This window comes from Drosophila eugracilis, unplaced genomic scaffold (genome assembly GCF_018153835.1).
Source record: "Drosophila eugracilis isolate 14026-0451.02 unplaced genomic scaffold, ASM1815383v1 contig_2154, whole genome shotgun sequence".
Classification (NCBI taxonomy): domain Eukaryota; kingdom Metazoa; phylum Arthropoda; class Insecta; order Diptera; family Drosophilidae; genus Drosophila; species Drosophila eugracilis.
In genome coordinates this window covers 2,147,388-2,169,253 of record NW_024573038.1, presented here as the reverse complement: position 1 = coordinate 2,169,253, position 21,866 = coordinate 2,147,388, and the positions used below count along the sequence as shown (strand labels likewise).

At 38.9% G+C, this 21,866-nt stretch overlaps 6 protein-coding genes across 13 annotated transcripts in view; 2 read left to right on the top strand and 4 right to left on the bottom strand.

Moving 5' to 3' along the window:
- Positions 1-2,291: 2,291 nt before the first annotated feature.
- On the top strand, positions 2,292-7,391 carry LOC108108524 (deoxynucleoside triphosphate triphosphohydrolase SAMHD1 homolog). The gene is made up of 5 exons (XM_017216596.1): positions 2,292-2,621; positions 5,618-5,784; positions 5,845-6,013; positions 6,070-6,767; positions 6,830-7,391. Exons 1-5 carry the CDS (start codon positions 2,472-2,474, stop codon positions 6,894-6,896), a joined length of 1,251 nt encoding a protein of 416 aa, XP_017072085.1. The 5' UTR covers positions 2,292-2,471; the 3' UTR covers positions 6,897-7,391.
- On the top strand, positions 4,512-5,543 carry LOC108108530. Its single transcript, XM_017216601.2, has 3 exons — positions 4,512-4,867; positions 4,922-5,130; positions 5,219-5,543. The coding sequence occupies exons 2-3, from the start codon at positions 5,111-5,113 to the stop codon at positions 5,406-5,408; spliced, it is 210 nt and encodes a 69-aa protein (XP_017072090.1). The 5' UTR covers positions 4,512-4,867; positions 4,922-5,110; the 3' UTR covers positions 5,409-5,543.
- LOC108108526 (heparan sulfate 2-O-sulfotransferase pipe-like) lies at positions 7,177-9,369 on the bottom strand. Its single transcript, XM_017216598.1, has 4 exons — positions 9,195-9,369; positions 8,551-9,110; positions 8,289-8,443; positions 7,177-7,705 (listed from the first exon to the last, which is right to left on the bottom strand). Exons 2-4 carry the CDS (start codon positions 9,108-9,110, stop codon positions 7,494-7,496), a joined length of 927 nt encoding a protein of 308 aa, XP_017072087.1. The 5' UTR covers positions 9,195-9,369; the 3' UTR covers positions 7,177-7,493.
- Positions 9,358-10,621, bottom strand: LOC108108528 (heparan sulfate 2-O-sulfotransferase pipe-like). The gene is made up of 4 exons (XM_017216599.1): positions 10,538-10,621; positions 9,880-10,476; positions 9,669-9,823; positions 9,358-9,584 (listed from the first exon to the last, which is right to left on the bottom strand). Exons 2-4 carry the CDS (start codon positions 10,419-10,421, stop codon positions 9,409-9,411), a joined length of 873 nt encoding a protein of 290 aa, XP_017072088.1. The 5' UTR covers positions 10,422-10,476; positions 10,538-10,621; the 3' UTR covers positions 9,358-9,408.
- A 217-nt stretch (positions 10,622-10,838) lies between these two features.
- The window catches only part of LOC108108525 (heparan sulfate 2-O-sulfotransferase pipe), a 37,173-nt gene continuing 26,145 nt past the window's right edge, over positions 10,839-21,866 (bottom strand). Inside the window, exons 4-7 of one of the 8 annotated variants that reach the window (XM_041818350.1) lie at positions 17,701-18,018; positions 17,400-17,644; positions 17,186-17,340; positions 16,933-17,126 (exon numbers count right to left, since the gene is read on the bottom strand). In XM_041818350.1, coding sequence (XP_041674284.1) covers positions 16,948-17,126; positions 17,186-17,340; positions 17,400-17,644; positions 17,701-18,018 — 897 coding nt within the window. In that variant the 3' untranslated portion in view covers positions 16,933-16,947. Of the gene's footprint in view, positions 11,418-11,454; positions 11,754-11,811; positions 11,967-12,040; positions 12,601-13,265; positions 13,848-14,226; positions 14,502-14,649; positions 14,805-14,861; positions 15,422-15,548; positions 15,793-15,852; positions 16,008-16,259; positions 16,817-16,932; positions 17,127-17,185; positions 17,341-17,399; positions 17,645-17,700; positions 18,019-18,290; positions 18,643-18,700; positions 18,856-18,915; positions 19,767-19,885; positions 20,280-20,620; positions 21,187-21,866 lie in introns of those variants that run through there. The other 7 variants (XM_041818351.1, XM_041818349.1, XM_041818352.1 and 4 more) reach the window with 7 other exon arrangements.
- LOC108108529 (heparan sulfate 2-O-sulfotransferase pipe-like) lies at positions 12,617-13,262 on the bottom strand. The gene is made up of 2 exons (XM_017216600.1): positions 13,074-13,262; positions 12,617-13,008 (listed from the first exon to the last, which is right to left on the bottom strand). Exons 1-2 carry the CDS (start codon positions 13,198-13,200, stop codon positions 12,818-12,820), a joined length of 318 nt encoding a protein of 105 aa, XP_017072089.1. The 5' UTR covers positions 13,201-13,262; the 3' UTR covers positions 12,617-12,817.

The following is a 21,866-nucleotide window of genomic DNA, read 5'->3' as shown; positions in this document are numbered from 1 at the left end:
TCTCTTCTTTGTTCTACTTTCATCTCTAGGTCAGCGGCAAACTTTCGCTTTCACTTCAATGCGACGGCGCTCTCAGCAAAAACAATTTCCACGCTTTGTGAGCCACGTGCCACGAACCCTCCACCCTCCCCGGAACATGCCTGGGAGAAAGAACGAGAACCACCTAGTATTTTGTTTAAATTGGCTTTGTTTATCACATGACGTTAAATTAACTGTAATTTAATTTTCAGTTTCGGGTGTCTAATTAGTCAGTTAGTCAATGAAAAAATGAATGAATGCATGAAGTCATTTTAATTCAAGTCATATTAAAGCCTTTCTAGAATTGTTTGTAACAAAATTTCCGCAACTAGCTATGATTTTATTAACACTTTAAATTAGTTCTTTTGTGTTTGCCGTTTGAAATTTTAAAGATATATTTGTACTTATTTTGAAAAGATTATAAATTATTGTTGGGCATTAATTTAATTGCATTTATTCTATTATAATATGACACCTTAATTATTATTTAAGGAAGGCGCAACAAAGTTTTGCTTCGTTTTCATTATTTGGCACTTAGATTCTATGGATATTGGATATTTTAATATCTAGCTTAGTGCTGAAATGAGGTAGAATTATTAGAATCTACGCACATTGTAGTTCAGACGTTGTTTCTCGATAGAGTGTTAAGGAAATAATTTTAACGATAAATAAATACTTCGTTCACGGCAGATATTAAATCGGATGTTAAAATAGTAGTTTATAGCCATTGTGAATATAATATTTAAAATTAATAATTATGCTGTAGTTGAAGATCTGTCAGATACCTGTTATTTTTGGAGCCACTTGTTTTAAGAATAATACGCTAAGCATACTTCAACTTTTGTCTCTCTCCATCCAAATCCTCTTAAAAATCGCTTCATAATTTAAAATTATTTATTTTCCTGTTGAAAATGCGAATTTTAAGATTTTTATTTTATCATAGCTTGTTAGTTAGAGATCTGCTGTGTTTCAGAAAAATATATACATATTTAAATTTTAAAAGGAACATTGAAGCCAAAAATAGATAGTCTTATAGTAAATTTAGCCGAAAAGTATTCTATGAGCTATTGGTGGAAAATAGACTTACATTCTATATGCGCAATATTTGAAGCGAATTCGCTTACTAGATCTAAATAGCGGAGTCGCGCACCTTTTGAGGACAGTTCCACTGCTGTCCGTATAGGTGTCGCGCTATTTTCTCAGTAGTTCACATATTTGGTTTAAGAGAAAATGTCATTATCTATTGCCTATAAAATTTCAAATATTTTATATGATAAGGAATAGTTCGAATAAATTATGTAGTTTTGTCTCAATGTACAAATTTTTCAGAGAGTAGCAGATAATAATATATTATATATTGTGCCAAAAAGTATGCTTTTCAATATTTATTGCCACCATTTTGTGAGGGACAAGTGAAAGGCCGAGATGAATTTTTTTTTTAAGCTGAATTCACCACAAATTTTAGAGTTAATGAATTAATTAAATAAATACCTATACACATATTTATATTCATTATTTACATTAAAAAAAAGGCAAATTCGGAAGGCAAAATTTGCTTACCTTTGCAGCTAAACAAATTAATTTTTGTTAAGTTCATAAACGAAAAAATTGCCAAGGGACCCATCTTTTTTAGGTATGTATTACCTACTAGGTAATATACGTAGTACGAACATATGTTTAAAGTTTAAAAAGCTTCGATACTCCCGTAGAACTTCTTTCTAACCTTAACAACGAAAAAGTTCGCAATCGTCTCTGCTGAGAGTTTTGTCGACAGATGAGCTGTACTATAGCATCTCTGCGTAGCCGTAATCTTTTAGGACTTCTACGATGTTTAAACTATTATTGATAAACAGTTATACGATCTACGAGTTTATTAAATTCTTAAATATGTTTAGGCTGAAAACTAAAAAAAGCTGTAACTGTAACTTAAAATAAAATAATGTTCAAAAAAGAACTCGGCTTGTTTTATTTTCAATTAAAAAAACCAGGAATAAAATAATGTTACGATTCTACTACGTCAATATACGAATTTGACAGTTGACATCGGCGAATATAACTCCAAATTAATTAAATTAAAAATTGTGTATTTTCTCTTTTTTAGTTAAACAAAATTTATTTAACCTTCAAGCCTGTTTGAAAATTTGTTACATTCCCATTTTTAGTTCAATAAACAATATTTAAAATTCAATTGTTTGAAAATGGCGCCAATGTTGCGTAGCTTATGTCGCAGCCCTGGTCGATAGCCGATTGACCCAATCAGCTGTTCTGGTTCGTCCCCAAAAAATTACAGTTGTGTTTGTGTAGCTAACAGACCAGAAATTTTGGAAAAATTATAACAAAAATTTAGTGAATTTACGGATATCGGCGGCGAGACAGCTTTCAAAACGTCGTGCTGTTCCCTCAGTCGGTTATTCTTCAGACGCGGATTTTCGATAAACAGGAATCCAATTAGAATGCCAACCGCAGGCGCAATTATTTGCTCCCCCGCTCAGCGACGCCCCTCCCCATCCCTCGATCCTGAAAACACAAAGCTTCCCTTACTCCACCAGCAACAACAACAACCACAACATGTACAACAACAACAAGCAGAAGCACATCAAACGGTAAGTTTTCCCGCTTTATTCGTTCCCATGGAAACGCTCAGCTGTGCATTTAGAACAGCTGTTTGCACTTGCAAAAGGATGCACTTATCGCATTTGACCTATATCGGTTAGGTTTCAAAACCAAACGAGCGTGTTATTCTTTGCTGTTTGTTAATTTCGCTCGATTTTTTGTACATCGTTATTAAAATTTCCTTATATCGGCAACAATGTGTTCCCAAAAATAACTAAATAAGATATGTATTATTTTGAACGGTATATTTTCTGAAAATCATATAAACGTAATATTACTCGGATACTTTCTTGTACGAAGCCTTTTTTTTTTTGTTATATAATACATCTAAACTAAAAATACTAACAAATACTAATACTGAAAAGTATATTACTTTGCTTTTATCAAAAAAAGCAATTAAAAACACATACCATACATGAATTATAATTCCTTCCTTATCTTTACGAAAATATGTTTACGTAAATTCGTGTGCATACTTAGAAGTAAATACATAGTTTTTTTGTATGTATATTAAAGATTTCTAAACATATCTAAAAAGTGTTCTTATATGCAACTACAAAAGAATCAAAGAAAAAAAAGAAAGTAACGAAAATATTTGAATGTTAAAAGTGGTAAAACGATCAAAAATTAAAAATTTGCTAAGCCGTAAGCTTAAATTTTGTTTCAATAAGAAGTATTCTAACCAATTTATATGAATGAACAACAGTTACAAATTTTTCTTTGTGACGCGACATCAATTTATGAAGTTCAAGAAGTTTAACTTATTAATAGAATGTGCCATAGAGCTGATGGAAAACTAGTATTTGAGAAGGAAAATCAATCCTCTCTTCTTATTCCAATGAGAACTTTTAATTAAGCTCAGTTCTACTTTGGCCGTTGTTGTTGGAGCATTCTACAAGAACGTGCTTAGTGCTTTGTCTCTGCAACCGGTTTCCATAAATTGATTGATTTAATACTTGGACCAATAAAAACTATTTTATTAATTAACATCGGTAAAGTTTTTAAAGTAATAAGGATATGTCACTTTAATTATCGACGAAAAGAATATATCATCAAGGTGTAATAGGACCTTTTTATTTTAACAGATATCGATTTTGAAGAATTCCCTTAACGGGAGTGTCTTAAATGTACAAAATATTTATAAAGCTGTGGTGTAAAAATGTATTGAACATTTTTTGGATTTATTACACCAATATTATTACAAATTCATTATATATTATATTATGAATGTAACCTCTTGCAAATCACATTCAATTACTGTTCCCGAAATCAAGTTATTTGAATGATCGCACTCGTAATTATCGACTGAATAACGCATAATCTGGCATGTTAGCTTATGCCTTATTTCCTGATTTTATTTTTGGTACTCCAATTTATTATATAATAAACAAAAAAACCATCTCTTATATAATCGAAAAGTGTAACCCCTTTTTATAAAGACTGAACGTATGCTTTGAGCAAATAAGAGTTTATGATTTTAAAAAAATGGTTCATAATAATTTTGCAAAATGAACAACTAGTATTTCGAACATTGGAACATACGCTATAAATAACATGCAGCACATTGTGATCCACACTTCTAATTTTACAATCGATTATTTTTTGATGATTTTATTAGTTTTATGTTTTTTTCTTAACGATGAGTATGTGCATAGCTCTCACAAATTTCAATTCAAATATATTTTAAAACAGTTGAAAGTTAAATCTAAATTAAAACGTTGCCCTTAGATTAGATTAAATACTTTATTAAGTACTTAATAGATAATACTCTTAGATTAGATTAAGTGATTAAAAAATTATTGTATTAAGTGCTTAATCTAATCTTAGAGGGTTTAGTCATGTCAAATCTATATAAAATAGAAAGAAAATATAGATGTTAATTTGTAAAACTCTAGGTTTTTATTATTACAAAGTAGATTTAGGTCTACAAATCTTAAGTCTTCCGCGGAAGCCATGGCATCTACTAAAAATACATCAATTTTCACCTTCTAGTTTTACGAGGATTTGAAATATTAAAATGAAATTCATTCATAATGAATTATTTGTGAAAACAGTTTACTTTGCTTTTAAAGTCTCGCATTCTTAACTGAAAAGTCTGAATTAAATGCCAATTCTACTTCCATATGTCGGCAGGGTGCAGGGTGGAAGGTCTTGGACACTATTTTACGTGAAAATGCCTTTTTTCGCGAATTCGATTAGGTCAAAATACTATCAGAGGGTTCATGGAAAAGTGACAGTAAGAACATTGTGCTAATAAAAAAACCAACTGCGTCTTAACAAAATATTACAGATTAGCAAGGTTATGACTTTGATTACAGCAGCCACAGTTGTTATGTTTAATGAAGGTACCACATACTCTTTATCAAAGAACTGGAAGCTAAATTTTACAACCGTAATTTACTTGTCTATCATAAATTTGTAAATTTTTTGGAAGTCTGTGAGCAAAAGTGTTTTCATAACTTTATATTTAGCTGCCCAAATGCTGACTCTCCCGTGTTGGTAAGACTGTCGTTAGTTTCACTTTTAATAAATGATAATTAATGATGATAAATTTGATTAAGTTTTAAAAATTCATATTTATCCTTAGTGCTTCGCTCATTCTAAACTTTCGACGGATGATCGATGGTCAGTTCGAAATAAAGGAGTATACTATGGCCGCCATGGGCCTAGTTCCAGACATCATATGCCTTAGCCTCTTTATAGTCTTCATGTGTGGGGAACATGGAGATGACACCAATGGTAGTAGTAGTAGCGGAAGCAGCGGTGGCAGCAGCTAAAACCATTTTCCATTCTAAAATTTTTTGTTACGTATCAGGTTCATTTACGCGAGCTTTAACACACATTAAATGTTAAACATTTATTTATGATTAGAAGTAACGAACGAATAAAAAATGTGAACGTATTCAAAGAAATATTTAAAATAATTATACAGTATTTTATTAACTTATTAATTAATGTCTGTATATCTAATTATAAACCCTTACAGATGCTTATTGAGGATGAGGTCTACGGTGTCATTGAAGTCCCCAGTCATATTAGAGAGATAGTGGAGCACCCTATTTTTCAGCGCCTAAAACATGTTCATCAGTTGGGACTCCTGCCGTGGTGCCTCGATAAGGAGGCGAATCACAAGAGATACGATCATTGCCTGGGGTAAAGGAAATAAAGTACTTTATAAATTAAAAGCTTAACAAAAGTATTTTTGTATTACAGAGCCTACAGAAGTGCACAGGATCACCTAAGGGCCATAGAAAGGAATTCCCACTACGAGCCAAAACTACCGGACTGGTGTCGCCAGGCGGTGGAGATAGCCGCTCTCCTTCACGATGTCGGACATGGACCAATGTCACATGCTTGGGAGCTTGTGAACCCTCAATTTGATGTAAGTTATCTCTAATCTGTTATACAGTGACATATAATATGGAGTTCATCCCATAGCACGAAGAAAACGCGATGGCCTGTGTGGATATAATTTTTAATGATGCCCTAAATCAGGAGCTGGTTTCCTTGAGGGACGATGGCAGTGGGCGAGGAGTTCAATTGATTAAGGCTTTGATAATAGGTTGCAGTGATTCCCTATCGTTTCCCATGATGGGACATAACTACATATTTGATATTGTTCATAACCGTCGCTGCGGATTAGATGTGGACAAGTGGGATTATCTGCGCCGTGATAACAAGCGCTTGAAAATACTTTCCTCAGCGGAAATGAATTTTGATGATGTTTTTCTTCAGGCTCGTATATCACCTGACGGCCAACGCATAGAGTATCGTTATCAAGACTATCATCGCATATATCGCTTGTTCGAGGCACGATTCAGGCTGCATGTTGCTGCCTACCAATGCCCCATCACATGTGCCCTAGATGCAATATTTGTCAATGCAGTACAACGCCTGGCTCCTGAGCTATTGAACATTCGGTCGGAAGACCCTGATTGGTTACAACTACACGATGATCATATTTTACAGTTAATGGAAATGGATCCTGCATCGCGATATATAAAGGAGCCCCAACGAATTGTAGAAGTATCCGGCGATGATTGTTCCGGATCGAATATCATACGAGTGCATAGAAATATACCTGGACCATGGGACGCGATGCAGTCAGGGGCTTTTGCTTTCTTTGGCAATGAAAGGTAATAAATTATTATTATTAACTATTATTTAATTAAGGGTTAACTATTTGTTCTTTTTATAGAAAGAAACGTACATTTAATCCTTGGCTGAGCTCGACAATAATTGACAGGTGCTATAAGTTGGAATAAAAATCTCAACCTGAAGGATCCCATTTCACAGAACAGATTATGTTTAAAGCGCCAACCAAACGTTTTTTTTTTGTTTTCCTTGCTTTTCGCTTTCTATATTTTTAATAAACTATATTTCATGACGTTAAATTAAAACACTCTGGAGGTTGCGGTACGTCGCACACATCGCATATTGTTATCCATTATTATGTTATGTTTTATCAATTATTTGAAGTTTTTTATTTTAGTCTTATGTGTTCCATTTAAAAGTTGAAAAAGTAAAGACAGTGCAAAAACGAAGTGTTCTTAAAGTATTCATTTATTAGTTTATACATTGTATTATCATAATCAGCTTAAAACTAAAATACTAAAACAAAAATTTCAACAGTTCACTTGAAGACATCACAATTCAAATTCAGGTCTTTCTAACATTAAGTACTTACTAATCAATATAAATATAAGAAGGATTTGTCATATTTTTGATAACCATTTTGAAATATACACAAGAGAAAACAATTATTTAGCTACAACATAATGGGGAACTTAGCTGACTACATTTTTGAGTCCGATTTTGTTTGTCATATTTGTTTCTACATTTGTTCGTATTTTTAAAAGTGTTTAATTGCCAATCAGGCCGGGCAAGTGTGCTGAGTCTGTGATAATCCGCTGTGGTAAATGGGCAGCCAGATATTGCTTGTGGAGTCTCTGGCGGCAGAACTGATAGAACTCGATCTCATTCGTAAAATTCCGACGCACTATATCCTTTACATGTTCGCTGACTGGTGGCTTGAAGTTGTTTTTGTTGATCTTTGTCAAGTATTCGGCGCTGGCTATAAAATGAGAAATACGAACACATAGATGTGGTCAGTGATTGTTTATTGTTATGTCAGAGGTTTTTGCTCATCAGTGTCAAGTTTAGAGAAGGTCGGAATTTTAAGTAACAAAGTATTACACTCAAGTGGGTACTTATCCCATTATTCTACTGCACTCACAAAAAATGATAAGAAAATCGATTATAAGATTAAAAAATCGATCTAATATACAAAATAATTTCAAAAAACAACGACGATTTATTGATATATTTTAAACATTTTGAGTATATGAAATTTTGTAAGATTCGACTTGTCTCTTTTAAATATTTATAATATGTTTTCTAATTAAAACAATTTTTAGATATTAACTATATATTATATTTCGGCAGACATTTAAAGACATGGTAAATAATGGTCCTCTTTTTTTTCAGTATAGCTGACAGTATGTGGTGCAGCGATCTAAATTGAATTTACCTTGACATTGTGAGGCATTCTTAATAACATTAAATTAAATTGCGTAATAGTGTTCTCCTTTGTTACCAGTGTAGTTTACAGTGATCTAAATTGATTTTCCTTTTCTTTGTAAGCTTTATCAACTTACTTGCATATATATCTCGAACACCCTCAAAGAATCGAGGAACATATTTCTCCAGGACAGACAGCGTGGTGTTAAGATCTTCCAATACACCAACAACAGCGTATTGCTGCTCTACGGCAAATTTGGCTCGTTCCAGGGCGCCCACAGTGTTAAATGGTCTGCAAAATAAACCACAATGTGTTTTTTTTTTAATTTTAGTATGTCACTTGTAGGCTTGTGACGTTATGGACTAGTATTTCATTCACTAGTTAAGGACTAAACTTACGTGCACTCGTAGTCGTGGCCACAGAAAAACAAACTCTGCCTGCGATGGTCGCCAATTCCCTCCACCGTAACTCCTTGGGTATAGGTACACTCCTGATCCCCGTTGAGCACACAGGTTTCAAAGTCTTTCTTAAGCCAAGCGGGATGGGGCAGTGGTAGATCCGGAAAAGCAGCTTTGCGCTCCACAAAGTACCAAGGAGCCCTCACGTAGTAAAACCAACTGATCACTCTCTCCACAGGATCACGGACCACATTTAGGTATATTGGTTTGGGGAGGTTGAATTTGGTGAAGTTGGTAAAGCACACATGCTTGATAAAGACCGAGGGTTCGGGAAGCTCACTGATCACCTCGGCCATTTCCTGCTGCTGATCCTCGGCCAAACGAATGGTTTCCACTTTTTGGACTGCATCGCGATGGAACTGAAAGTTATTACGTTCGGAAAGCCTACGAAGGAGTTCCATGAACGTCTGACTTCCCACCTTAGGTACTCGATTGAAAAAGACCAGTTCCATTTGGGCCTTGCGTGTGTTATTTAAATCCCGCACGTTGAGGGAGGCCATCTGGTTAGGAGGTTAAAAGAAATATATCAGAAATCAAATTGGTATAGAAAATCCTAAAAGTCAAAAAGTTGTGGTCCAATTTACCTTTATATCCTTGGTGCTTGATTTGCATTTGGGTTAAAGAGGGTTTTTAGGCTTAAGGAAATTTTTAAAGTAATAATTTAAAATCACGAATCTTATACCTTACAATATGTCTTGCCCAAGAATAATATAAAGATACTTTCCCTCATAACATATTCAAAATAAATTTCAATAAAAATGGTTACTTTTATTATTGTCATTATCATTTATATGATCCTTATTTAAGATTATCCTCGAGCTGCAGAGCCAAGTATTGTTTATACAAACGCTGCTTGCAAAAGTAATAGAACTCATATTCGTTGGTAAAGTTCCGCCTCACCATCTTCCTAACGTCGGGATCTATTTGGGGTTTTCGATTATTGCGATTTCGATTACGGATACTTTTGCTGTGCACTGAAAGAAAAAAGTTCATGACACTCAAAGCTCTGCCAACGATACTTGAACACTTTTTGAGTTTAGCCCCTGGGGTCTACCTACATTTGTAAAGGAAACGAGCATGATTGAAGAATCTGGGAATGTATTTCTCCAACACAGTCAGCGTTATGTTTCTCTCCTCCCAAGTTCCCACCACAGAATATTCCTTCTCCACTCTTCTTTTAGCTAGCTGAATAGCATAATGGGAATTGAAGGGTCTAGAGGACAGGGTAATACTTTAAAGTTAAGTCATCAAAAGCCTGGAGCTACTCACAAGCAATCGGGGTCGTTGCCACAGAAGTACAGGGATTGCCTTTTGAAGTCCTGAATGTAATCTTGTAATGAATACTGGATAAAGAGGCATTCGGGATCTCTATTCCTGACGCACTCATTGAAACTCTGTTGGTACCACTCTTCGGGTCTTTCATTACGTCCTGGATACACCCTTCTAGAAATGGCTCTCTTAATCCAAGAGCGTCTTTGGTAGTAATCTGTTACCATTCGATCTATAGGGTCCTTTACTAGGGAAATGTAGATGGGTTTCTTATACTCAAAGCTAGCAAAGTCCAGCCAATTGGAGTGGGCCATATAGATCGATCCACTCTCTAGTTCACTGGCCCATTCCGCTTCGGTAATTTGTTCTTTTTCAGTACGGGTTCTATTCATCGTTCTAACAGGTCCATTCAGCACCACATTTATATCATTCATGGCAGCGAGGTGCCTAAAGAGTGGCATCAATTTCTCGCTGTCGACTCGTGTTGGCCGATTGAAGACTACAAGATCAGATCCAGCGTATCGGGTGTTGTTCAGATTCATTGTGGTAACCCGTCCTAGCTGTTAAGTTCAGGGGTGTTTGTGGACTTCATTATAGCTTTTCCAAAACAAAACACAGATGAGTTCGATGAAAAACAAAGTGTATATGGTGTAACTACCTACGACTGATCCCTATCCCAGGAGCTAACCAAAGTAAGAGTGTTCAAGTATCTACGAAACCAATGCATATTGAAGCAGACCGGAAACATGCAAACCTACTTTCAAAAATATTCCTAACTCCCTTGAAGAATCGAGGAATATAGGCTTCAAGTACAGTTAGGGTTATGTTAGTCTCTTCCCAAGTTCCCACAACGGCATAATCCCTTTCCACATGTACTTTCGCCATTTGAATGGCGTGCTGAGAGTCGAAGGGTCTGAAAAATGTTCTCCATTTGAGGGAAGTCTGTATTTAAAGAAGCTCTTCTGCAAGTTTACTTACAAACAATCTCGAGTGTGTCCACAGAAGAAGAGGGACTGCCTTTTGTAATTACCCACTGCCTCTTTAATAGTCCCAGGCACATATTGACACTCGGGATCACCACTGCGGACACAGTCGTTATAGCTCTTTTTGAACCATTTCTCTGATTGTATTGTCGCGTTGGGATTTCGTCGATGATGTATGACATTGCGATAACCACTGCGAACGTAGTAATACCAACTGATCATGCGCTCGACGGGATCGCGAACCAAGTTTATGTAAATAGGTCTTGGTAACTGATATCGGTGAAAGTCCAACCAATTGCAATGTTCTATGTATATAGTGCCCGGCTCCAGCTCGGTCACCCAAATGGCCTGGATCATTCGTTCGCCAGGAGATCGTGTGCGGGATATAACATTCAGTGGTCCTTTGGTGACCACTGTCATGTTATTATAGGGAGCCATGGTTTGGGTAAGTTCCATCAGAGCCTCACTTCCAACTTTCGCTCCTCGATTAAAGAAGATGACTTCCAATTGGGAATGTCGGGTGTTGTTCAACTTTTCAGTACTCAACGAAGCAAGCTGCGATTCGTATAAATGGATTGTTCTAAGGTTTTCTAAAGGATTTCCCAAATGTTTTCTACTTGTTAGTTACAATTACTATTGGGTGCTTTATTAGCAAGATACAACTAAACTATATTAGGAACTAAAGAAAGATCAGTCTAAGAAGCTAGGATTACTTAAGTTCTTTCAATTCCTTTTGCTTGAGAGCTATATACTGCGTATACAGACGCTGCTTGCAGAAGTAGTAAAAGTCGTATTCATGGGTGAAATTACGCCTGACCATGGCCCTGACATCGGCATCCACCTGGGGCTTTCTATTATTGCGATTGCGATTCTGTAAGGTCTTCTGATACACTAAAAAGGAGATTCTTTAAGAACTAACTCAGACATATCTTCGACACCGGATTCTTACTGTGAAAGATCATTTTAGCTCTAGCGAAATACCGGGGAATATAGTGCTCCAAAACGGTTAGGGTTATGTTGGTCTCCTCCCAAGTTCCCACCACGGCGTACTCAGTTTCTACTCTACGTTTGGCTATCTGAACAGCTAGGGGAGAATTGAAGGGTCTGAAATGGGGTTGTGATTAAGAGGACTTCTCTGAAAAATAAAGTGAGGCCTTGACGCCGTTTACAGCACTCACAAACAATCCTGATCGTGTCCGCAGAAAAATATAGATTGCCTTTTGAAGTTTCCCTCCGCATCGCGAACTGCCAATGGAACATACTGGCATTCCGGGTCTCCATTTCTTACGCAGTCGTTATAGCTTTTCTTAAACCAAGCAGTGGGTCTTAGAGGAGCAAGGGGATTGTTCCGGTAGAATATAGCGTTTCTGTAGGAGTTCCTGACGTAGTAATACCAACTGATCACTCGCTCCACAGGGTCGCGTACCAGGTTGATGAAGATTGGCTTCGGTAGATTGTATTCATTGAAGTCGATCCAAGGGGTATGCTCAATGTATACGGATCCATCATCCAAGTTATAGATGTAGCCAGCAGTCGCCGCCTGTGCCAGTGGTTTCAGCTGCCTTTTTGTTTTCTTACTGACTCCGTACTTATCCACCCGGATGTTGTTGATATCCTGCAGGTGCTCCATAAACTCCATCAGCGACTCGCTGCCCACTTTGGCGCATCTTGTAAAAAAGAGACGATCGATCTCGGCCTTGGCTGTATTGTTCAGTCGGCGAGGTGTTAGGTCACCTAACTATTGGGGAATGGGGTATGGGATAAGGGTTTTAGAAGCTTCATGGAAGGGATTCATGCCACAAAACAATCGATGGGACACAGATAAATGGGTTCAACGTGTAAAGGCAGTGTGGGTCTAGTCTATGATTTCACTAACTACGATTTATTGAAATGTAAAGGTTTGTTCTCAAAAATATCATCTACTACATTCTAGGGGGCGGAAGATACTCCTTTAATTAGTTTAAAAGACCGTGCTTCTCCAACTCTTTCAGATTGAGAGCCAAATACTGTTTGTACAAGCGTTGCTTGCAGAAGTAGTAAAACTCGTACTCGTTAGTAAAGTTCTTGCGAATCATCTCCTTGACTTCCGGCTCTATAAATGGCTTCCGTTTGTTCTTATTCCGATTGGTGATCTTGTTATTGTGCACTGTTCAGGAATAGGGTATATAAATGAGTTTTCTATTCTAGGATTTAGCTGTTTCTAGAACCTACTTTCATACATGAGCTTGGCACCACGAAAGAATCTTGGAATATACTGCTCAAGGACGGTCAGGGTTATATTCGTGTCTTCCCAGCTGCCTACAACAGCGTAATCCCTTTCCACATGCTCCTTGGCCATTTGCACGGCAGTCGGTGAGTTAAAGGGACTGAAATATCACCATTGATTTAGCAGGGGAACTTCTTACTATCCCTAACTACTTACATGCAATCATCGTGATGACCGCAATAAAACAAGGATTGCCTTTTGAAATTGGCAACCGGATCCTTGACCGTATGGGGTATATATTGACACTCGGGATCTCCACTTTTCACGCAATCGTTGAAGTTCTTCTTATACCAAGAAGCTGGTTTTATTTTTTGATCGGGCCTCTTTCGGTATTCGATGGCATTCTTGTAGGAGCTTCGGGCGTAGAAAAACCAACTAATCACCCGCTCGACGGGATCTCGGACCAGATTGATGTAAATTGGTTTTGGTAGATCGAATTCATCGAAATCCAGCCAGTTGATGTGCTCTATATACATGGTACCTTCCTCCAGATCGGCTACGAATTCGGCTGATTCTCGCATCTGCTTTTTGTTCATTTGACGAAAGGATCTGGTTTGGAGACCATGTCTTTCTAGTGTCAGATCATCGTTATACTTTTCCAGAGCTATGAAAAGCTCTAGCATAGCTTCACTCCCGACCTTTGCGGCGCGATTAAAGAACAGAACTTCGATTTCTGCGTTTTTTGTGTTGTTGAGGCGATTTGCGCTCAGGTGATGGAGCTAAGGATCATAAGGGTTTCGATAAGTCGAAGGTAATCCTATTGATGCTCTGTTTGTCCTGGTTAGTAAGCAGCGATCTTATCATTATTCGTCCCGATCCTTAAGCTATAAGAAGTATTTTCCTTTTATCAGGGTGATTGGTTATAAAGCGATAGTCATAAATTAGGAGAAGAGCCTAAATTGCAAGACATGTTTGCAGTCGTTTTCCTTATACTCAAGTATCTTGATAATAAATCCTAGTAACCTCAGGTGGTGGGACAGAGATTTTTGTAGAAATCTTTTCATTTCCCATTCTTATTTCGATTTATCATGATAAAGCCCAAAGCACACTAAGAAAAAATTGTGGATAAAAATGTTCGACATAAATGAAAAGTCTTAGTTTCTCCTTTAATTTTTATTAATTTAATATAAAAATAATTATAATATCCTAGTTATTAATTGCCATTTCCTTGGCCTCACTTAACCTGGCCAACGACTTGTCCACCCTCTTGAGATCGTTTAGTTTGAGTGCCAAGTACTGTTTGTGCAAACGCTGGCGACAGAATTGATAGAATTCGATTTCACGTGTGAAATTCCGACGAACCATATCTATAATCTCCTGCGAGATATGTGGCTTCATTGGATTAACATTTTGCTTATCGGCATTCAGACCGGCTGAAAAATATAGGTTTCTCAAGTTCTGAAGACGGTAATGAAAAGGTATGTTCAAAATCAAGAAGGGATTGCTCTTAAAGCTTTACTATTTTACCTATTACTTCGTGATTTTGAAGATTTTCTTTTCATAATTCACAGAAAGACTTACAGTAATACATTTTAGAGGCATCTGCAAAATAACGAGGCACATAGGCCTCTAAAACAGCGAGGGTTTCATTCGTGTGCTCCCAAGTACCCACAACAGAGTATTCCCTTTCCACATTCATTTTGGCCAATTGAAGGGGCAGACGAGCATTAAAGGGTCTACAGAAAGGTTAGGGGATCACTGAGAGAAAAGACGAGCATGCAAACCTAACTCACGTGCACTTGAACTCATTGTGACCGCAGAAGAACAAAGTCTGTCGCCGATGATCGCCCACATGCTCCAGCAGTGAATTCTCAATGTAGGTGCACACCTTTTCACCACTCGTAACGCACTGATCGTATTCGGTGTTAACCCATTTGGGGTTTGGCATTTCGCGATTGTTACGCCTCCTTCCAGGCACAAAGACCCATGGAGCTCGGATGTAGTAATACCAGCTAATAACCCTCTCAACAGGATCACGAACCATGTTGATATAAATGGGTCTGGGCTGCTCATGCTTGGTGAAGTTAAGGAAATTCACATGACTTGCGAATACTGTACCGTCCTCAAAGTTGACAATGTTGTCGATCATGTCGCTCTCCTCAGCGGGTTCCAGAAGGGCCAGGACTCCTCCATTTTGAGGATCCTTCTCCACCTCATAGTCATGGACTTTGCCCAGCTGTCTCATAAGTTCAATAAGCTGCATACTTCCTGTCTTGGGAACTCGATTGAAAAACAATACATCGATCTCGGCCTTGGGGGTGTTGTTTAGCTTATCAGGACTTAGCTGCAGGATCTGCAAAGGTCGTTCGTGGGTCACCGTTGAATAAATTTCTGGTATGGGTGTCACAGTGGAGAGTGAAGTCAAGCAACCAAGCTCTTCAAATGATTAGTAGCGAAAGAAAGGAGACTCGATTTGAAACTTAGGTGTAAAGATCATTTGGTAAGCCCTGTAGTTTTATTAATTTGGTAAAATTCATGGAATCTAAGTCTAAAATGGCTAAAATTCATCCTTATGCACTGCTATATACTGTTTGTAGAGTCGCTGCTTGATAAACATATATAGCTCAATCTCGAAGGAAAAACTGCTCCTTAGATATTCCTTTACATCTTCATCCAGATCAGTGTTATGCGAGACTGAGTTTATCTGGAATTTCTCGGTTTTTTCTAGATTAAAGAGTTCAACGTTAGCTGAGTTATTTCGTTTTTCTTGATCTGTAAACCTACTGTAGTAGACATTCCTGGCATTGGTAAAATATCGTGGTATATAGGCTTCTAAAACAGCCAAGGTCACGTTTGTATCCTCCCAACTGCCCACAACTGCGTATTCCCGTTCAATATTCATTTTAGCAATTTGCGTGGTGGTTTCCGAGTTGAAATGCCTGAGTTGGAGAAACCGTAGTAACTTTGTATTGCCTTTATGTGGGAAACTCTTCGTTCCGCAGTCAAGTTTTAAGGGGATAGAAATCATGGCTTTTTAAAATTATGGACATTCAGACCCTCAAGTAAGTTCGTGATAACGAACAGGCAACAGAGAATATTTCGTTAGTTTAGTTTAGAACATTGTTATTATTACCACTACTAACTATCCCGTTTAAACTTGATATTGGAGCAAAGCCTGGAGTAAAACGTACGTGCAAATTTCGGAATTGCCACAGAGGTGAAGCGAAAACCGCCTCCAATCGCCGTTGAATGGATTGTGGGCATCAAAAACGCAGTATGGTGGTATTCGATTCCTAACACAATCGTTGAAAGAGGTGTCGAAATACTGCTTGGTCTGCATCCGCTTATTCGGATTCCGTATCAAACTCTGGGCAAAGATCAGGGGATGGCGTTGATAGTAGTAGGCACTGATCACCTTCTGTATGGGATCGCGAACCATGTTGATGTAAATAGGACGAGGACTGTCGTGCTTTGTGAAGTTGACCCAATTGGCATGCTCCACATAAGCAGCGTGTTCCCCAAGATCAAAAAGCTGTTCCACCAGATCCTTTTCATCCTCCTCGCTATCTGTAATCGGTTTCCAAGGGCGCACTATGTTCCTATATGTGACATATCCAAGATTTTCACCAAGCTGCTTCATAAGTCGCGTCATCGATTGACTTCCTGTCTTTTCCAGACGATTGTAGAACACAAAATCCCGCTCCGCCTTCGGGGTATTATTCAGTTGGGCGGGGTCCAAGTTTTCCAGCTTGAAAGTGAGGAGAGATATAAGTCCGATTTCTTCCAATAAAACCTTAAACCCATGTCGACACAGAAGATAAACTACGGGATTGTGGGTGGTAAGTAGTTAATAGGAAAACGAAATAAGCACACTTTTCTTTACAAATGCAAATGCCTATTTATTGCAAAATATTGTCGATATAAACGCTGCTTGCAGAAGTAATAAAAGTCATATTCCTGGGTAAAATTTTGTCGCATTATTTGCTTGATGCGTTCGCTAGTCTTCGGTTTCCAGTGGTTGGTATTCTGCTTCTTGTAGGCAAGGCCCTTATTAGGTTCTATGGGAAGATACAGGTTTTTTAGCACCTCGGAAAAGGCAACACCAAGGGAACATTACCGTAATACAGCTTTGTGCTGCCCTTGAAAAATCGAGGTATATAGTGTTCGAGTACTGCCAAAGTCACATTCACATCTTCCCAGGAACCAACCACCGAGAAATCGCGCTCTACATTCTGTTTGGCCCTTGCTATGGCTCCAGGGGTATTGAAGGGTCTTGAGTGGAAAAACCTTATGGTTTAGACAGAGAGCTACGTAAAGATAGAACTACCTACTCGCAAATGGGTGAGTGACCGCAGAAGAACAAGCTCTGACGCTTGTGATCGGAGGGATCGTCCTTAAACATAAGTCCGTAATCATAGCGACATTCTGGGTCGCGCGTTAGGACACAATCTTCGAAATTCTTGGCGTAGTGGGAGCGGTTCTGAAACTTTCCGGTGACCTGAAACATTTTGACAGAGTTCCAGGGTGTACGTTTATAGTAGAACCAACTGATCACTCTTTCTACGGGATCGCGAACCTGATAAATCAAAGTTTATGTGAGTAAGCCTTCTAGAAGCAGATTGTAGGTCCTACCAAATTAATGTAAATGGGCTGGGGCAAATGAAAAGGTCGGATGTTCATGTAGTTCATGTGCTCTACATAGACAAAAGCCGGTTCCTCCTGTAGGTCCAGGATGCGTATGGCTTCTTCTTTTTGACGTTCCACGTTCCAGTAGATTCCAGTGGGCTTACCAAACGGTGCGCGTTCATTCTGAAAGCCATGTATTTCCCCCAATTGTATCATAAACTCGATCAGGGTTTCACTACCCGTCTTGGGAACTCGATTGTAGAAGATTATATCGCGAAAGTGGTACTTGGTGTTATTGAGGAACTTTGGATTTAATCGCCACAGCTGGAAAAGGTCAGGACACAGTTGTAGAAAAAGTCAGCAACAGACAGATCCACAGATTTTATAGCAGTAGACATGAAGATACACAAAAAGCTCTTTGGGTCGTTCAAGATACACAGAAAGCACCGAACACTGTGTTCACATGGAGGTGTTTCGGAAAATAGTCACACGCAAAGCAATCGAAGACGGTTTTTATATAAGTGAAGTATATATCATCAGGGGCAAGTGCAGTTTTTCACAATAATGATAATAGATATAGAGTAAACACAGTATTGTTCAGTTTTTCTTCAATTTGTACGTGTATTATACATAGTCCTGAGTTTGATTCTAATCATACATTTCATACTGGCTTATCACTTATTCAATTTGTTTCTCAGTTCCTTACTTAGTGTCCTTACTAATACTCGTCATTATAATCGTTTTGCTGTTCTGGCACTAAGAGGTAGTCATCTTCTCCAAATCGCTTTCCATGACTCAAGGCGGCATACTGGAGGTATAAACGCTGTTTGCAAAACTCGTAAAACTCGATCTCGTTGGTAAGGTTTTTCCTCAAAATGAGTCGAGTTTCATCGCTGACGATTCGAGTGACATTGTTGCGATTTACTCGTGACAAGCGGTCTTTCCCCACTGAAAAGATTATGCGGATTCAGAAACATCCTCAACTTAGATTTTTATACTTTCTTACAATAGTAGGCCACTTTGGCATTGCGGAAAAATCGTGGAATATAGGCCTCCAGTACAGAAAGTGTAATATTCGTGTCCTCCCAAGTTCCCACCACGGCGTATTCCGTCTCCACAGTTCTCTTGGCCTTTTGCATGGCAGCCTCCGAGTTAAAGGGCCTATCGAAGGTTCTCGGTTATCAGCGTCAGAATTAAAGTCCCTGTCTACTTCCTACTTACATGCACAGCTTCTGATTCATGCCGCAGAAGAACAAGGTCTGTCGGCGGTGATCTCCCACTGGATTCTTAACCTGCATTTGGGCGAAAGTACAGTGGGGATCGTGGTTCCGCACACAAGTGTCCAGATCGAGGTTCATAAACTCATCCGAGGGCATGGGCAATGCCTTTTCTCCCAACTTTGCCTGCATGTCCCGATAGTACCACGGAGCCCGGATATAGTAATGCCAGCTGATGATTCGGTCGATCGGATCTCGAATCAAGTTAATATAAATTGGCTTTGGCAAATGGAAACGAGTGAAGTTTATGTAGGCTATGTGCTGGCTGTAGATATGTGGCTTTGGTCGGGTCAGGAGGTCAGCTATAAGATCATTTTGCCGCTGCTTATTCATCACGATCGTTTCATGGACACTGCCCTTATTCCGAGCATGGGTGAAGCCGTTGATCTTGCCCAATCGAGCCATCAGTTCCATTAACGATTGACTGCCCACTTTCGGGACTCGATTGAAAAAGACAAAGTCCACCTCGGCGAATTTGGTGTTGTTCAGGAGATCGGCTTTGAAATTGAAACCTTCTTCATCACTGGTTCCCACACCATTGGCCAAGTCATCGTCTTCCTCATCATCATCCTCCCCATCTTCATCGTCTTGGAAGTGGACTTCATCCTCCTTGTGCTTGTTGTCAGGAATTGCCAGTTGTTTGTCATGGGCAGCCTTGTGTTGATGGCCATCGATCTTGCCCTGATGGTGCACATGATGGTGGTGCGAGTGGTGATCATGATGATGTCCATGCCCCGTTGGACTCCGCAGCTCCTCCTCGCTGCTCCGGCGATCGTGAACATTATGTCCAACCGCCTGCATGGATAATAGGCTATATGTATAGCTAGATCTGTGCGAAACCTACCGAAGCTAGACCAATCGAAAATTCACCAAGCTAGGGTTAGAATCATTCCGGAAAAGATCGAAGCGGTACGAAAGTTAGCATAGTTTTATTACTCTTCAACGAACCCTTAGTAACTAGTCTCCCACTAATCCCTTAGCTTAGGATCTGCATCCAGCTGAAGGGCTATGTACTGCTTGTACAGACGATGCCTGATGAACTGATACAACTCGATTTCCCGGGTGAGATTCTGGCTGAGGAGGACTCTCGCCTTATCACTGAGAGTGGGTCTGAAGGCATTTCGGTTCACGTTTCCCAATTTTTTCCTTAAAGCGTAATACTCGTCTTTAGCCCCAGCGAAGAATCGCGGTATATATCCTTCTAAAACCGATAGCGTGACATTCGTATCCTCCCAGGTTCCAACTACGGCATAGTGCTCCTCCACATTCTTCTTGGCCCGCTGCATGGCCTCGTGGGAGTTGAAGGGCCTGCAGAGGATGGGGTTTCACTCGGTATTCGATCTAACTAAGGGAGATCTTGGACTGGGTTAGAAACTCAAGGTGTAGTTGATCGAAAAGTCAAGGAAATTTTAATTTGAAATATGCTTGAATATTCTTGTTCTTTTAGGTTTCATTAGAACTCTTTAAAAATATTTTTCCTTGATGATCATTAAGTGCATTGTACTGAAGTTTGAGCTTAAGAATTTTTAAAAGTTTTTTGAAGAATTTGTTAAAAAAGGACAAGCCCTTTATCAATTGTAGAAACTCTTAACCCTCTTTTCGAACAACCTCTCCTACGGTTTTTCCCTCCCACCTCTACAGCTACTCACATGCACACCGCTGTGACTTGACCGCAGAGATACAGTGACTGTCGCCTGTGATCGGCCAGATTTCCCATTTCCATTTGCTCGAACACACACTCGGGATCACGTTCCTCGATGCACTGATTAAAGTTTTTTTTTAGCCAGTCGATTTCGGGCAAGGCGATAGCGTCCCCAAACACCTCCCTTCTTTCGGCAAAATGCCAGGGAGCACGGACATAATAGAACCAACTGACCAGCCGCTCAATGGGATCTCGAACCAAGTTGATGTATATGGGCCATGGTTCGTCCAATTGATCAAAATCTAAATAGGCCACGTGTTTGGTATAGGTGTTGGCCCTGGTGCAGTTAAGTACCTCAGTACGTAGAAAGTTCTTGGCGTAGGCGTCATGCATTATGACCACCTCGTACAATCCCTCGACATCGCGTCGGGCTTCAAAATCATTGCGCTTGCCCAGGATCTTGAGCAACTCCATCATCTTTTCGCTGCCGGTTTTTGTGATCCGATTGAAGAATATCGTGTCCAGTTGGGCTCGAGGAGTGTTGTTCAGCTGTGCGGCAGTCAGGTGTTTGAGCTGCCGGATTGCAAAAGTTGGGAGTGCTAGTTGGAGTAGTTTTCAGGTTGCTGGTTTCTTGGTGTTGGGAGCACAGACACAGAGATACACGCACATAAACGAGTCAAAACACAAGTAGGACAACAAATAAAGTTAAAAAAAGTAGGCTTAAGCGGCTTGCATTTAAAATTGTATTTTTTTTTTTTATCAAAGCAACAAACAAGGCACCTGGGGGCATCCCATCTTTTTAGAAATTTCGCAAAGAGCTGCTCACAACACAGCGTGGTATGTGGGCATAAATATTAATCCTCCCCATAACGGACACTTACCTTTACTATTTAATCTTTATAAATCGATTTTCTATCGCTTCTATGTCGCAACTAACTAACGAACCACAAAAAAAAAAAAAAAAAAAAAAAGACTGCGCTGACAAAATTCCAAGACAGAGTCGAAGTGTAATTTTCTTAGTTTGGTTAGTGTTAGGAGAGATCTTGATAGGATAGTGTAGTGCTAACTAGGATCAGAGTTGGTATAGGATCAGAATAGGTATAGATATAGGTATAGCTGATAGTCTACCAGATAGCTACTTGGCTAAACTGTTTAATTCTAGTGTGGGTGTGTGGGGTGTTGTTTGTGTTGTATGTGGGTGAGGTCTTAATAGAAGAAGGCTACGGGATAATGACATCCTCGATTGGCACAAT